This window comes from Nycticebus coucang, unplaced genomic scaffold, assembly GCF_027406575.1.
Source record: "Nycticebus coucang isolate mNycCou1 unplaced genomic scaffold, mNycCou1.pri scaffold_43, whole genome shotgun sequence".
NCBI classification, from domain to species: domain Eukaryota; kingdom Metazoa; phylum Chordata; class Mammalia; order Primates; family Lorisidae; genus Nycticebus; species Nycticebus coucang.
In genome coordinates, this window is record NW_026515577.1 from 2,898,261 (window position 1) to 2,913,501 (window position 15,241).

General features: G+C 37.5%; 1 protein-coding gene across 1 annotated transcript in view; it reads right to left on the reverse strand.

The window, feature by feature from the left end:
• Positions 1–1,407: 1,407 nt before the first annotated feature.
• Positions 1,408–15,241, reverse strand: part of LOC128579264 (p53 apoptosis effector related to PMP-22-like) — a 49,439-nt gene continuing 35,605 nt past the window's right edge. Inside the window, exon 4 of the mRNA XM_053581435.1 lies at positions 1,408–2,191. Within this exon, the coding sequence (XP_053437410.1) occupies positions 1,548–2,191 (644 nt within the window). The 3' untranslated portion in view covers positions 1,408–1,547. The remainder of the gene's footprint in view (positions 2,192–15,241) is intronic.

The window sequence follows — 15,241 nt, forward strand, 5'->3', positions numbered from 1 at the left end:
AGGACCTAGAAATGAGACTCATAAGAGCTATATATTTTCTTTTTTTTTTTTTATTGGTATACCTGGTTTATTGGGAAAAATGCATAAGGAAAAATTCAATTGTGTATTCCACAACTTACAAAATAGTAATTTGATATATAAAATGAGTTAGTTTTCATTATGTAAGTATAAATGTTAAAAAAAATACACAAATCATATATATGTCACTCAGAGAAACTCACATCCCTGAATTCTCCTGTTGCATGTTTTACAAAAGACATTTTATATCTGTTTACCCAGGAAGACCAGGCATTTTTTTTTTGGAGATAGAGTCTCACTATGTCACCCTCAGTAGAGTGCTGTGGCATCACAGCTCACAGCAACCTCCAACTCTTGGGCTTAAGCAATTCTCTTGCTTCAGTCTCCGAAGTAGCTGGGACTGGAAGACCAGGTTTTTAATTACATGTAGTTTCTGCTTATAGCTGCCATCTATCAGAAGTGGTGTCTACATGATGAGGGCCCAGTTAAACCTGATATTTCAACAAATCAAGCCACTTCTTCAGACGGTTTTAATGATACTTCAGTGATAGGAATGGCTGCCCTAATGCTTTACTATACAATCTAATCAGAGCTATCAGTCATGATGTATTACACCCCGTCCATCTTTCAATCAAGTCAATGCTGGTTCTGCACATATAGACACAAAACAGTACAGATCTATTAATAACAGCATTTGCCCACACCTTAACCCCATAAAGAAATTTGAAAGAGAAAATTTCATCTTAACATTTCACCATTACAAAGGCCTTACTATTGCCACAGGCTTTGACTATGAAACAATACTTTCCTAGATGACATATCAGAACAACATGAAGCTTAGCAAAAACATAATTATTCAGAATATTAACTATAATTGTCACCAATTGATATGCATTTAGGAAACTATTTTGCTTCTTTAAATAGTGAAAGGCTTAAACACACACACTTTTTTTGCAGTTCTTTTAGAATGTTTGGTCACTGACACTTTTTACCAATTACATCAGTCTTCTTCTTACCCCTACTACACCCAGTCCATTCTATGTGGAAATGAACAGAAACTTGATCAGATTATTAAATCTTGGAACACTTCCCATTTTCCCCTTATCAAATGGTAAGTTTCGTGTTCGTATTCTCTTACAAGTGCAATATAAATGTTATGGAGAGGGCGGCACCTGTGGCTTAAGGAGTAGGGTGCCGGTCCCATATGCCGGAGGTGGCGGGTTCAAACCTAGCTCCGGCCAAAAACCAAAAAAAAAAAAAAATAAATGTTATGGAGAGATATAAAGAAATGTCAGCATAGCACGAGTAGTTAGTGAAAAGAAATATCTCGTTTAACTCCACACATATATAAAATGTGAATGTGAAAATGTAACACTAATTAATATTTACTCCTAAATTATTTTAGCATTTCTGACTATTTACTTTTATGAACACTGCCAAAACATAGATACAAAGTAGGCTGGAGGAAACAGTTTCGTTCTCTGGAAACCATTTGACAGCGATGATTTTCTTCCGCTCCGGCTCCCATGTTAGGCGGGTGGGTAGAAGTACCTGGGCTTGGCGTTGCCCAGAAAGTCGTCTTGGTAGTTGGGGAGGCAGCAAAAGAAGAAGGAGCAACCGATCAGGATAATGGTGGCTGCCCACCCAAAGCCGTAGGCCCAGTTATAGATGTAGGTGACAGCCGGGTTGGCGTGAAGGTTAAAGGTCTGCGTGTACTTCACAGGGTAAATTATCAGTGAGATGATCTGGAACACAGCAGCCAGGGCCAGCAGGCCTCCGATCACTCTCAGGAAGACAAGCATCTGGGGTCCACAGACGGCAAAGAAGGACAAGATGAAGCAGATCACCAGGATGATAAAGCCACAGAAGAGCGTGGCGGCGGCTGCTCTTCCCCATGCGAAGTCCATCAGGCTCTGGCAGCCATTGTCGTAGGACCCGCTGCCGCCGCCCTCATGGAAGCATCTCCACCACAGCGAGGACGTCTGGATGTGGTCGCTGGATTGCAGCCAGCCGCGGCCAGACAGCGCGAGGATGTCGAAGGCGATGGCGCTGAGCAGGAGCAGCGGCAGGATCCACCTGCAGCGCTCGCAGGCCAGGCCGCAGCGCAGCACGTCAACGGTGGCCGCGCGCAGCGGAGGAGCGCGCTGGGCACGGGCGGCGCGGAGAGTCAGAGCTATATATTTTCAAAAGGCCCACTTCATAACTACCTTGCCTGTTGTGCACTGCAATTGATGTTGTACTCATATGAAGCCAGTAACCTATTGTTTATTATAGACCCATTTTGTCATTTTGATGGTACAGATTCCAAGTATGGCAATCTTTTCTCTCTCTGCTTCACTGGCTACATGACTTCCCTCGGCTAAGACCATATTCAAACATACGCTTGAATTTCATAAGTTATGACAGCCTGAGGACTGAATGGGAATCCTATTAGCTGACCTAGGAGATTAGGGAATGATAAATCCTGATGAGCACTCACCGTGCATAGCTTACTATATTAAACAGTTTTCTCTTTAACATACTCAGAAAAAATTCAAGTAAACATAATTTAAATGCATTAAATCATATTGATAAATTGATTGAACATAAAAGCTTTTTCTTATAAAACCACACATACTCTACCCCAATAATTGTACCATCTGCTTAAACTCACTGCATAAACCTTAAAACGACTCAGCGAGACATCTTGGGATCAATCAGCTATTTACTGTAGGGAAGAAGGAAACATCACAGATGATTTTTAGAAATATTATACACATGATTATGCTCAAGGCCAATAGCAATAAGATGAGCTGAATATTAACTGTTAGAACACAAGGGGGCAGAAGAAAAAAATGTAAGTGGAAGAAATTTAAGAGTATAAATCAAGTAAACCTTAACAAAGAGTACATTTTGATCAAAAGGGATAAATTTTCAGTTATCAGATGAATTAAGTTCTGAGTATCTAACATTCAGCATTAGGCCTATAGTTAATTATACGGTATTTTTTACTTGAAATTTGTTAAAACAACATATTTTAAGTGACCTTAGAACACAAAGGCAACACACAGAAAAAATCATAATTAGGGGAGGTGATGGATGTGCTAATTAATTTGACTGTGGTACTCAGTGCACCATATGAATGCATATCATGTCATCACATTGTATACCTTCTATACATTTTTATTTGTCAAATATTCCAAAATACAAGAATTCAATCCTGAATATCATGGATTATGAAATTCTTCTGTTTGGCTTAACCTCGCCTCTACATTCCATACTTGTGTATCTAATGACCAAGACATCTAATGGATATTTCAGACCCCATATATGCAAAACTAGCCACTGTCTTTCCACCACAAAGTTGTTCCTCCTGCCCTCCACTTCTCAGAATATGGAAGCTCCTCTTTCAGCGAATAAGAATCTACACCCTAGAAACACCTTTGGCTCATCTAATCCATCCCATTAAGAAGTAATTCAGGTCAACTTTTAAACAAAAGTTTTATTGTTTAAAACTTTTCAACGCCTTTTCCACATTACTAGAAAAAAAAAAAAAAAAAGCCAGAGATCTTCCAGGTCCGCTCCACGTCATCTGCTCCTTCCCCTCTCTGTGGACAATCTCACCACACCTGGACAGGAAGTTGCTTTTTCTCAACCACATTATTTCATCTCCCTGTTTATTTTTCTTTCTCTCCACCTTGAACACTTTGCCTCCAGATACTGATATACCAATGTTCACTCTTTGGCCTCCAGTCCAGCTCTCAGTCTCTTATGTTAATCACGTCTTTACTCAAAAGCCTTTTCTGGTTATCCTAACTCAATTTGCTGCTCCTTATTCAAATTTTCTAGCTACCTTTCAAGATTTATTTTTCTTCTTAGCACCTATCACTATCAAACATACTTTATGTTTTAAGGCGATACCTTATGTATCGCCTCTCTTCTCACTAGAAGGTGAAGTACAAAAGAGAAAAGCATGTTTTTGTTGTTGTTTTAACCTTGTATTTGATGCTGGATACCATCCCTGGTACCTGGAACAGTATTTCTCATAGTAGAGTAGTCTATGAATATTTGTTGGATGAATGCTTAAAGAATACTCTTTCTTCCTGGGACAGCTCCCACTCATCTGCCTCAGTTACTTAGAAAGAGACCCCTGTTCTCAGACATACACGTTCACCCTAGCTTTGTAGGACTCCTAAGTTTTCAAAGGGCCTATAAAAATGTTTAAGTCATAAATTACATTCCTGCATTAACACTGTGAAAAGAAATCTGCAATGTCAAATTGATAAATATTTAAATAAGTGCCTACAAGGAACCACAGCAACTCAAATTACGCCATTGTATATACTTACAATGAAGAAGTTTAAATCACAGGAATGAAATAAATAATCTTAGCAAGTCTCAAATTGTAAAAATTATAAAACATCCTTTAATTATCTTTTTCATAAAGCAAGCAAAATGTTAATGTTGTGTGATGGTTAATTTCGTGTGTCAACTTGACTAGGCTAAGAGACACCCAGACAGCTGATGAACATAATGGGGGTGTTTCTGGAAGAGAAGAGGATTTGAATCGGTACACTCAGTAAAGAAGATTGGCCCTTACCAACGTTGGAAGGCACCGTTTAACCATTATGGCCCACAGAAAAGAAAGGCTGAGCTGGGACGTGCATCTTATGCTCCTCTTGGACATCAAGTCCCCTGGTTCTTGGCCTTTAGATTCAGACAGAATTACACCACCAGCTTTCCTGGTTCTCCAACTTGCAGAAAGCAGACCTTTGGACTTCTTGGCCTCTATAATCATGTGAACCAATTCATGAAATACATCTCATTTTTATACACATATAATATTTATATACACATGTACATATATACACATATATACATATTTACATATGCATTAAAGTTTCCCCTCATTAAAATGAGGGTCTCAATTTGCTGTCCCGATGTTTTCCACGCCTCCAAATTCTTAGCACAGTCCAACGCATGTCAACCATTTCCTTCTTATTTTCCACTCTAATAATAATGTGCTTCTTACTGTTTCCTGCATATGCTGACCCTCAGCACTTCTTGGGCAGCTGACTCATTGTCCTCCAGTCCAGCCCTTAGTTCATAGAACAAACTTAGTGCCCCTAAATATGCTATCGTCATAGAATCCTCATCTCAGCCTACACACAACACATGCTGTATTTTACCTCTCTTTCCAAATTCATCCCCTAACACTGTCCTTCCGATATTCTATGCTCTGTGCCCCAGTTTTCCTTCTGCAGTCTAACTAATTACAGCAGGAGAAACTTGGCCTTTTCTGGGGTTTCCTCCTAGAATGCCTTGTCCCTGGATCAGATCTTGGAATGACTGATTGTTAAGGCTGATGGATAAATGGGCCCGTAGTAGGGCAGTCTTTTCTGATGGCCTAATTTAACGTATGTTTTCCAGCTTCTTCTCTGGGTGTAACAATATTTTATTCACAGTACTTATTACTCTCTGATGGAACCTTTTCTGTTTTGTTTCTTTGCTCCCTACATACCTTCTTTTACCCCTATAGAAAGTATAATCACTACAAATTAGAGACGCTCCTGTTTACTATGTCCAGTCCCTGTCACAAGACCTGGCACCTAACGGGTGATGACAAGCCTTCTGAACTGTTGGGGATGTACTGCTGGTACACGGCGGGTTCACAGGGGCTCTACGGGAACTGATCGGTACACTCTTTCAGAACAGAAGTCTATGCCTTACTCCTCTCTATAGCTCTGATATCTGGCCTAGGGTAAATTACAATCAGCAGTTAATGATCTCTGTTTTGGGCAAAATATGAAGTATAGACAAATTTTCTGACCTAATACATTTAACAGATAGAGGGAAGAGAAAGAAGAAGGTAAGCTCTCCAAGCCATGTCCATTTCTCCAATCATTTCATTATTAGCAGTTGTGTCAGGGGAAAGTCCGCAGTGCAGAGAGGCAGGAAAGCAGGTGCCTCAAACTGTCAAGGGTGTGTGTGTCTGTGTGTATAGAGAGAAATGAACACAGTCCTCATGCTTAGAGAATTTCACAATAGTTATTGAAATGAATACCCTAAAGTGTTAGAAAATTAGTGTTTGAAATTTTTGTTTTAATGAATGTAACTTTTTCCCTTCATCTTCCTTTTATATTTTCTTTCTCCAACCCCACTTTCAATTTGATCCTCATCTTGGCAGAATCAGAGGCAATGAACAAGCAGTCACTTTGAATGTCTAAGTTACTCTCTTGGAGTGAGCTAAGCACTTAAAGAGATATATTAACTTTCAGGCCACTTGGGTACTATTCAGCATAATGGTTTAAAACACTAAATAATGTATAACATAATTGGAGAATGCCTTAGGCAGGCTCATTGTGTAGTAAACATAATAAAACAGTCTCTTTTTAGTATCAATTGGAAGTACATTATTTCCCCCATCATTAAGACATAGCAAATGAAGACAAAGATCACATCATTTGCATATTTCATATAGCTATGGTATATTTCACCTCATTTAGATTTTAATCACTCGGATGCTTCTTTATCAATTTTTTATTTATTAGCACCTTTAAAGGTATGAGGATTTGTTTGGTTCATCACTTTTATGGTGGATCCCATTTTAGCAACTCAGTGTTATAGTAAACAGCTATTCCTTTTATTAAAAAATAAAAAAAGTGTTTTATCAGAGAAGGCAAGTTAGACCGAGTATGTTTGATTATGAGAGAATCTGATTCTCTTGACCTTATTTTTAACAAGGCACTTTGGTTATTTGTTATCTCTTTCTTGTCAAGAGAGTCACTTCTCTGCCTCTGTCCTCTCAGCTCAAGCCATCTTTGGCTTATCCTTCCCTGAAGGAAATAAATGAAATAATCAGACTGAATTGGAATAATGTTTTAATATTACCAAACAGTGCTAAAATTACTAGCAGGATATAAGATTCTTGCCCCTGCAACCTCCTCTAACCCTTCAACTGCTTTCTTGAATTGTTTCTTTGCCTTTAACTCTGAGAACTAGATATCTTTGTTGAATGCTTCCCAGAATTTAACTGAAGACTTTAATTAAACGAAGATCCTTGGCTCAGTGTTTTAGTTTGTCCTTATTTGCTGATTTGTTCCTGGTAAAAGTCTACATTATCTATCTCAACTGAGAAGCTTAAGTCAGAGAAGGCAAGTAACAAGGACAAAGAGCGTGTCCCTAATGTACACGAGGGTGACCAAAGCCTTGCTTTCTTATTTTGCTAATTTTTGGAGGTACAAGGCTAGAAAATATTCCTGGGAGAAACTCAGGTCATTAAAAAAAGAAATCTGCCAGACGTAGTGGCTCACGCCTGTAATCCTAACACTCAGGGTGGACTGCCTGAGCTCACAGAGTTCAGGACCAGCCTGAGCAAGAGTGAGACCCCATCTCTATTAAAAAAAAAAAACAGAGAAACTCGCTGGGCATGGTGGCTCAAGCCTATAGTCCCAGCTTCTGTGGAGGCTGAGTCAAGAGGATTGCTCAAGCCCAAGGGTCTGAGGTTACTGTGAGCTATGAACATGCCATGGCTCTCTATCCAGGTGACACAGTGAGACTCCAGCTCAAAAAAAAAAAGTGAGAAGTTTATTAAAATACTAGTGGAAGGACCGTGATTTCAGAAATATTATGATCTACTTAATTAAAAAATACTCAGAAAGAGCTTAACTAAATAATGATATTTAATGTCCCACATACTGAGCCACATCTACCTGTCTCACTAGAGTCTCTCATCTTCTGCCCCAATTCAACTGTACTTTTCATTCACACTGGATTGTTGACCCTGGCTCTCTGACACCTCACCGTCTACTCCCCGTCCATCTGTCATGTCCACTAAGTGCAGATTTTTTGACCAACATTTCCTCCTACTTTGGGAAGCTTGCCAGCTTCCAAGGAGACAGCTCTTTCTCTCTTCAACTGAAGAGAAAATGATGGGTCGCCCCGGAGGGCTCTGAACTCGCTGGTGGAACCAGCAAATCAGATTGCTTTTTTTGACACAAGAACTGCATCCAGAATTCTTTGGCATTGCATGGTCATTGGAGAAGGTATGTAAGTACTTATGTATGTAAGTACTTACCAAACACATACATACGCTGAGTATGAAGAGAGAAAACAGTTCAGCAAGAAGGGCCAGCCTGAGTCAGCTTTCAACATTGCACACTGCACTTCACAAAATAGCCAGAAATGCCGCAGCAGCAGCTCATGTTTTATTTTACCAGAGGCACAAACAGGTCCTTTTCAAACTGTTACAGCCCCTGAGTTAAAGCTTCATGACTTGAGATAGCTTTAGGTAAACATCTGCTAATCGCTGTATTTATGCTGACTTGAATGTCATTGTTTGTATGATACCAACTTGTTAATGAGCTAGACATTTTAGTTGCTGTGTGCGTCCCCTGTTTTATTGCATTACGCAAAAATATGCATCTCAATAGCTGTGATTAAGGATAAAATATTAATGAATTGTCTTTTATGTGCTTTTCTCTGGTTTGGATTAATATTATCAGAGTTTCCTAGTTCTTACAAACCTACGACCTCATTTAAATCATTCACGATTTTAATAAGCAGAAAGATGTTCTAAATAAAACAAAATTAGACGTAACTGCTGACTAAATGTTCATATAGAACAATCAACATAAAAGGGTAGTCTGGATTTATGTACCAATGAATAAAACTCTAAGAGATTATATAAATATAATTTATTGTTTAATTTCATTCACTATGGCAAAAACTTTGGAAGTAAAACAAAAATAATACAAAGCCACATATCATCCAGAAACCCCTTCACTTCAGGTTTCTAAAATTGTATAAAATTATTACGGTTTTCAAAATTTTTGTTCAATCAGTAGTATATTCATTTAATGAATCATTTCTGTAGTCATTGATTCATTGACTAAGTCATAAATTTCCTAATTGTTCAAGAAACTATGGAGAATATAAAGATAAATTAAATGTGAATTTTCTCTTCAAGGATTATATAGTGAAAGTGATATTTTTATATATAAATATATCTTATACATATATGAACCTATAATTTGAGATAGGATTAGGTCATTGCCTGAAGAGAAGTAAAATTAAAATGCCATGGGACCCCAAAAAGAAGACAGAACTTCCAGCTAGTGAGAGAGGAGATTTTACAGGAATGCAAAATTTTAAAGCCATCGCAGAGAAGCACACACAGCTCAGAAATAGATCACAGTATATTCTGGAATGAATGGATCACTAAGGAGAGATTTTAATTCATTTGAAAAGCATGGTCTAATTTAGTAAATGTGTTTTACAATTGACGATCCATTAAAAGAAAATACATTGGATCACTGTCACACCCAATACCAGTTGATTAAAGATGCAACTATAAAACAATAAAAACCTTAGAAGACAATTTGAGAGATAATAAATAATAATATAAGGGATAACAACGATAAGAATAATGCAGATAATAAAAGGACTATTATATATTAGACACGGAAAGATTTCAAAATTAATACCAAGAGCTGACATCAAGGTAGGAAAATGGGCCAGAGAATAAGAATAGACAATTGACAGAGCAAATGAAAATCGCAGTAAATACATGGAAATATGATGAACCACCCAAGGGTGTGAGGAATCGCAAAGATATCCTAATCATAGATAGCCTTCTTTCCCCAACAGACAGGTATATGTTCAAAAGTGTGGTAATAATGTTTAATATCCCACATGTAATAGAGGATTTTCATGCACTGCTCAAAGAAATGACCATCACAAAACTTTTAGAAAGAAATGTGAACTTGTGGTCAAATTAAAAAGACACATACTACACTGTAATCTGTTTGTCTGTCTACTCAGACTGTGTCCCCTAAAGAAGGGAATATGATCTTCTTCATGTCCATATTCCTAAAAGCTAGCCAACATCCAATATACACTTGGTATACCTGTTTCTTGTTTGGTTGCTGACTCTACCATGACTTCGGGTGGTTCTTTTTTTTTTTTTTTGAAGACAGTTTCACTTTGTTGCTATTGGTAGAATGTCATGGACAGCTGACAGCAACCTCAAACTCTTGGGATTAAGCTATTCTCTTGCTTCAGCCTCCCAAGTAGCTGGGACTACAGGCGCCCGCCACAATGCCTGGCTATTTTTATTATCTTTTTAAATTTCAAATTTAGTTTAAATTTATGAGGAACAATGACAGGATTACAGACAATAGTTTTATAGATTATTGATATTCTATAACAAGAATAACGATAAATATGTGGCCATTGATTTTACAACTTCACAGTAATTTTCAACAATCATTCCTTAAGTTCCTATTCTTCACATGCAAAATATGCTACAACCAAACACAAATAGCACAATGTGTACAGTAAGCAGATTATTTAACAGCAATTAAGTTCTAAAGAGTCTACCAAAAATAATCGGAAAAATTCATTGAAAGTTGTCCTTAAGATTCTATTTACATTGTCATGAAGTGAAACCAAATGATATGTGGAAATTGACCATGAATTCAGACCAAAAAAATTCTGTCATAGAAGATTCAAGTCATGGCTGCATTTTCAGTGTAAGCCACCACTAAAGGTTTTTCTGACAAATGCAGAGACATACTCATTCCTCCATATTGAGGTCACTCATGATTGTCAATAATACAGTAAAACCTTATTATATAAGTTTGTTATTCAACTGTGTCTGCTTTAATCAATCAAAATCATGTTTAGTCTGGAAAGTACATCAGTATACTTGCGTAGAAATGAGAAGAAAGGATTAATGTTACCCACGTAACATCCTATTCCAATCTCTTGTCACGGGTCATACTGCCCTCGAAGGTAGAGATAATCCACCTTACTAAGTTCCATGTGCACTGTCGAGCCCAACCAAACTCATGTGTAGGTACTGACTCTACCATTTAACAAATAGCATTACTTTAGGTAACTCTCACCAACCCTGTAAACTAGAGTCATTGTTGACACCATATGGGTGAAAGCAATGAATGCTGCCTCTAGCACTTAATAGGTTCTTAGAGTTTTAATGTCTCATTTTCCATCTAAAACAGCACTGCCTATTTTTTGGTTTTGTTGCTTGGGAGGGTTTTTTATTGTTTGTTGCCCAACATGTTTACCAAATTTGTATCCAGATGACTTTGGACTGATTCAAGCAAGAAGACTTGTCATGATGACTTTCAGATGAAACCCATAGGTTCCCTAGGCAACTCTCCAAGAGGCTTCTCAAGCCGTGTGGGCAGTGAGAGCAGCTATGGAGTAAATGGATAAATAATCAGAGGGACCACTTTGAAAATGAACTTTATGGACACCCTGTGTTCTCTCATTGGATGAAAGAACTTCATAGCCATCCCTTACGTGCTGCCTGATGGAATCTTCAGGATCATATTTTGTTTCAATAAATTTTGCTTTAAAATGTGAAAATAAAAGAAAAAGACACATAGTAATGTTTCCATTCACATAGAAGAAAAATCACTACTTTGTACCAAGAAGTTCACTGGTGCTCCATTTTGGTAGCAAAACTATTAAAGAGAAATGAATGTTTGTTAATAGAGAAATGGTGAAGTAATTATGGTGTATTTTTGCTGCGAAAGATTATGAATTTATTTAAAAATGAGGTAAATCTCCATCAGCTGATAAGGAGGGCTGTCCAGGAGCTGTTAAGTTAGGAAAAACAAGATGAGCAGAGCATAGAGAAAGTACTGTTATTTTTCAATCCAAACAAAAACTTGAAATCTATGTGTGTGTTTGTGTGTGTCTGTGTATAATTATATGAAATGAAAGAATAAGGAAAAATGCATATTAGGAAGTTAAAATGAAATCCTAGAATATGTGTGAAAAAGAAAATGGTGAGAAAGGGAAAGAAAATGTGGAAGGTAAAAGAAAAATAACGTTTAATATGTTTGGGCTGAACCTCATTCAAGTACCTAGGTGAAAAACTAATAATTTATCAATAAAGGCAGTGAATCTAGGAGATATCCCAGTACAAATGGGGCTCACAGTGTGAGATCCACAGGAGAAGATCGACAGGTCTCTCTGCAGTAATCTCTTAGCCACACTGATGAAAGGTTATTACCAGTCCCCTAGGAAGGAAAAATTGAAAGCTGGTATCAGAATCTACACAGCCTTGATTTGTTTAGCTGCATGTAATGGGGCACAGTGAATGCTTCGCTATCTTTTTTTTTATTCTAATGTAAAAATTGAGCTGGCCTTAAAGAATTATTAATATTCTATATAAAAGGAGAAAGGGCATTTTTTTGTGATATAAAGTTGGCTTCCTTTGGTTCAAGGATAAGGATATGCCACAGAAAACAGAGACATTTCTGGAAAGACTCATTTGGAGCTTAATAGTGGAACAGAGTGGCTGGCTAAGCAGATGGGGTTTTCTCTTGTAGGCTATAGATTTCTGTGGATGATATAAATTAGTAGAAAAGCTACAAGATCAATCGGATCAGGGTTAGGAAACTAAGAGTAGTATTAATCAATTGAGAATTTTAATTTCAAATAATATCTTGTTTTTATTGAAACTTTCAGTGGATTTTTTTTATTTTTAAAAACACATAAAATTAGAAATTCTAACATAATAAATTAAAATATATTTATTGCCTTAATTTGCTTGAGTTGCTGTAAGAAAAAAAGAAACTTGAGTGTATGGCTTAAACAACGTACATTTATTTCTCACTGTTCAGGAGGCTGGGAGGGCTCCCTTTCCCCGTGATCTCACAGTGGAGAGACGCTCAAAAAGCATTGGCCAGAGGAATCCCCTTCATATAGTTTTTGTGTATTTTTTCCCATTGTAGTTTTTTTAAGTTTCTATGTTTTTCTATTTGCTTTCTGACACAATACACATCGCTGACTCATTTTGAGCATTTATTGACTTAGATCTGTAATCAGCCATTTTTCCAAGAAGCTGTTTCCTGTTTATCAGAAGTGGTATTAAGAAACCACAGCTTTTATCCCCATCGATTCTACTATGTCATCATTTCTAAGCTGCTTCAGTACACACAGCTAGATATATACATTGGAATGTATACATAAATATATATGCATATATATCCTACACACTGAAATAACTTACCCATTTGCTTTATCTTATTAGATGTAATAGATGTATAAATGCGATTGGACAAAAATCTCAAGACATTAATGCAGATATCTTGAACAATTTTTTTAAAATATCTTTTTTATTTATTTCGTTTTTTTTAGAGACAGAGTCTCACTTTATCGCCTTCATTAGAGTGCTGTGGCGTCACAGGTCACAGCAACCTCCAACTCCTGGGCTTAGGCGATTCTCTTGCCTCAGCCTCCCGAGTAGCTGGGACCATAGGCACCCACCACAATACCTGGCTATTTTTTTTGTTGCAGTTTGGCCGGGGCCAGGTTTGAACCCACCACCCTTGGTATATGGGGCCGGCGCCCTACCCACTGAGCCTCAGGTGCCACCCAACAAGATGTTTGGATGAAATTTATGACTTCTTTTTAGGATGAAAATACCTTTCAAGAAAAAAAGTCTAATTTAAAAAATCAACATACTACATGTAACACAAATGCCTTTATTGTTAATATGTCCTATTTTACCAAGAAATATAATTAATATGGCAATTGAATCAATATGCAACATCGTCAGTTATGCAAGCAGCATTTTAATTAAGAATGTGCCAATAGAGAACAGAAATGAAACCTGTAATGCATGAAAATTTGCTGAACACCCCACATACGTGTACTGAGCACAGCTGACTCTGCCTTTGACAATAAAGTTCTCAAGAAGTGAGCCCAAGGGGAAAAAATACGTCCATTTCACATTGCCCTTTATGTGTTCTAATCTTGGTTTAGACCTTTGTTCTTAATTACCAGTTAGATTTGCCCTTTACGTTTGCTCACTCAGGCTGAGGCAATGTGTCTGTTATTTGAAGACGGGATCCCAAACGCGGCCCTCGGTACTCTAACCTCGCTACTGGGTCTGGCAGTCGGTCTGCTCCTGCTTCTGCCCCTAAAGCCAGTTTCACTTCAGGGCTCTCGCCCCCACCCATCCAGCACTTGGCCCGCTTTGAAAACTGGTCCCAAAGTACCCACAGCATTTCAAATGTCAGGTGAGGTGGGAAATACTTTAAATTCTATTTCTATATTAAAAATATATAGATAACAGATACGCACCCATGGAAAGAGAGTGGGATGCTGGACAGTGAGGCGGGGGTGAGACGGGGAGAAGGAGGGGAAAATTAGTTAATGGGTTCGATGTGTGTTGTTTGGGTGACGGATACCCAGAAAGCCCTCTCTTAACCTTTGCATAATCTATTCATGTAACAAAATTGCACACACACCCCATAAATTTGTGCAAGTAAAAAATAAAGACATAACAAACTGATGTCTCAGTAGTACTTCACAGAAAAAGGGTTCATGTTTTAGCATCTCATCTTTCTGCCACTAGTTAATAGGAAAGATCATAATCCAAACATAAGAACCGTGCAATAATTCATTTTCTTGACCTTGGATTTGGTATTAAATAATGTAATAGATAACATCGGTATGATATTAACATGATGTCATAACACTGATAGGAATTTACAATACAGATAGTACAGTTTTGTCCCAGTTTTTAAAAAGAGAATAAATATATTGCAAACATTCATTAAACAAAATCACCAAACTACAGCAAGTATAGTACCTACAATTCTTCCTGATTTCTAAAGTTTTTTTAAGCCAATACTATCAGGAAAGTTGATGTTCTTTTTTTACACAATGATCTTCTCTTAAACAATTAAGCCCTGCCTTGATCTGAGAGTTTCATCTTTCAGAAATAGACTGCAAGTTCTTCGTCTCATCTTAGGTGGCATCTCATAGTACATTTGTGGTAAGTGATTGAAGGTGACAAATACCAAAATTTATGTGTAAGTTATGTAAAGTGTAATGAATGGCGTGCTGGCATATACAATGTTTTAAAAAATAGACTTTCTGTACATGGACATGTGTGATACAAATGAAAAGAACGAGGAGAAAGAAAAATATTAGTATAGACTGTAGGTGCTTAAGAAGCTTCAGACTTGGTCAACATATATGAATATTTCCCCATGTTCGTTGCATCTGTGATAGAACTATTATTCATTTTCCTACAGATGTACCATGTATTCATCAAATATTTTGATTGAGTTCCAGCTGTGTGCTAGGCACTAAATCCAGGGGACACAGCAGTGAACAAATAGGTGAAGATCCCTTACTAACAGAACCATAGGGGGCACTAATAATAAGCCTGATAAATCAGTTATACAGCTACACGGCA